Source organism: Montipora foliosa, chromosome 4, assembly GCF_036669935.1.
Source record: "Montipora foliosa isolate CH-2021 chromosome 4, ASM3666993v2, whole genome shotgun sequence".
Taxonomy (NCBI): Eukaryota; Metazoa; Cnidaria; class Anthozoa; order Scleractinia; family Acroporidae; genus Montipora; species Montipora foliosa.
In genome coordinates this window covers 27,589,504-27,592,003 of record NC_090872.1, presented here as the reverse complement: position 1 = coordinate 27,592,003, position 2,500 = coordinate 27,589,504, and the positions used below count along the sequence as shown (strand labels likewise).

General features: G+C 39.2%; 1 protein-coding gene across 5 annotated transcripts in view; it reads right to left on the bottom strand.

Moving 5' to 3' along the window:
- LOC138000490 (von Willebrand factor D and EGF domain-containing protein-like) overlaps positions 1-2,500 on the bottom strand; it is a 166,008-nt gene that overhangs the window by 31,582 nt on the left and 131,926 nt on the right. For all 5 annotated transcript variants that reach the window (XM_068846948.1, XM_068846949.1, XM_068846946.1 and 2 more), the window contains exons 17-18: positions 1,790-1,903; positions 606-800 (exon numbers count right to left, since the gene is read on the bottom strand). In XM_068846948.1, the coding sequence (XP_068703049.1) occupies positions 606-800; positions 1,790-1,903 (309 nt within the window). The remainder of the gene's footprint in view (positions 1-605; positions 801-1,789; positions 1,904-2,500) is intronic.

Below are 2,500 nucleotides of genomic sequence, written 5' to 3'. Positions count from 1 at the left end.
TTTCTCCCACCGGAATTAAAAATAGGATGTACTTTTGCCTTTTTCCAATCATCAGGAAATTTTCCAATCTCCAACCAATTGATTTATAATATCACATAGAATTTGAGAGGCACGGACTACAAAGCTTTAGAAATCTACTAGAAATATTATCCAGTCCGCAACTTGCATAGGCTTTGTTTTCGATTTCTCCTGGGACATCGTCATGTCCCAGGAAAAAATTGCAAACAATGATTATGTTAAACGTTTGGGGCGTAAAAGAGGTTTATTATGGGATTTGTGCGAGTAGAGAATGGGAGAGTGGAAAGTACCTCAACTCTCCCCGGAATAGCTTTAACTTTCTCTAATAGTCGACTAAATACTACGCACCTATGCAAGCCTTTTTACGCTCGATTCTTGGTACCGTTCCTGGGAGACAGTTTTCAAATGAATGCTGAATTGCAGTCTAACTGATGACCCCTAAAACGACTTCTAAACCTGGGTTCATGAACGAAAAAAATTTTAAGGGGCACATTGGTCTAATGTCTCACATCTATGCCACCCCACGCACCTCTCTCGTGCAAGTTAACATTTTTAAAGTACATGCAATCTGCAGAAGTTAGTGTTACCTTTACAGTTTCTTCCGTTCCCTGTAAAACCAGATGGACAGGGACCGCAAGAAATAGGGGTGGTATCTTCCATGCAGGACACACCAGGGTAACATGAGTCATTGCTGCACTTTGTAATAATCACGTCACAGTGCCTGCCTATATAGCCAACGTTACAAACGCAGGTGTAATTGTTAACTCGATCGAGGCAAGTCCCTGTGGGAGAAAAAATACATCATCCTTAACCGACTATTGCATGAGTATGATGGTAGCTGATTATTGATCTGATTTTCTGAGGCTCACTAGATTCTAAAGTTGGCTCTTGCTTCAGTACTCAAGTACAAACGCGGTAGCTTAAGTACTCAAGTACAAACGCGGTAAAGGGAAAGACCACACAGTAACCCAAGCTAATGGCAATGCATGTAGTTCAAGACAATAAATGGTTACATAGAAATACGGTCTATAAGCTGAAAATGTGCAGAGATACATTCATAAAGAAATGACTCTCTTCCAAGATCTTTACTGTGTGAACGTTTCTTTCCAAAAACGAGGTAGTTTGTCCGTTTGCCCTTGTTATTTTATGATTCGGCCATTCTGATGTGTACTTGAGTGGCTTACGATGGAGTAAACTTAAAGGCTGATAACATGAGGGACCTTACTTTTTAGACGCTTTTTTATTTCTTTAATAAAACACGCTGATTTTATTTAGTTCAAGTAGCAAATAGAAAGGAAGCAATTCTAATTGTAACACACTCGTCAAGAAACGCGAATGACAAAAATTGATTATATTTATTACACTACCGAATTTTTCAGTACCTTCACTTCACGTCTTTAGAAACGTTCAAAATGCTCAGTTGTCCCTTTTCTCAAGGGGATCACCTTGTACCCTGCCCCTGTCCCCACTCCCCACACAATCTCGGTGTTGAAGTGAATCACACTGCCCAATCAAGTCAACAATAATTTGGAGGAGTCGGTGGATGGGGTCAATGCTCTCGTGACCGGTTCAGAAACAGAAATAATGAAGCGTTCTAGACACAATAGAATTGTTCGCTATATCGATCCAATTAAAAATGAGGTTGAGCTGCGTGGGCTGGGGAGATTATCAATTGGGAGAAAAGGCTTCATAAATATGAAAGGAGTAAAATATGCCTTCTTTTACAAAGCTTCACAACGACCTTTGACGAACTGTAGATTAAAAATGTTACCATTATTGAGACAAGGTGATGAGCTGCACTCGTCTATGTCAACTTCACACTTAAGCCCGGAGTAACCAAGCAAACAGTTGCAGGTGTATCCACTAACCTCGTCTGTGCAATTTCCTGTTAAGAGAATAGAAAGTATAGAGAAAGAAGTGACTAGTTCCAGTGTTCTTCTCATTTCCATCAGCGATATCTACTTTACAGCGGAAAGTAGGGATGCTTTTTGGTGGATAAGTGCAAAACGTACGTTCTCTGTCCTTGTGTGGACTCATTTACATGGGTAGGGCTAACGCTCACATGGTTCTTATGTGTAGAATACTAGCACTTCAGGTTAGTTAAGTCGTGGTAAATATAGCTCCCTCTTCAAAAATTACTTAACACATTAGACGATTGTAAAATTAGTATCAGTGTGAATTACACAGTTAACCGATATCCATGATATATGATTGCAAACTGTACCTTGACAGGAATGAGTTTTGTAAGCGACATAATTTTGTAGACGATGAGAAAGTGCGCACTAAAATGGACAGGTGATGCAATGCAACCAAGTTAAATATATCTGCCCATGTCAAATTTATTTAACAGGTTTGATAGATTCGAAATTCTTCAAATTGGTATCATTGTAAACTAGACAGTTAAGCAATTCCAAGAATAAATGTTTGAAACCTGTATCTTGCAGACAATGAATTTAATCAGGCAATGATTTTGAAAACGGGG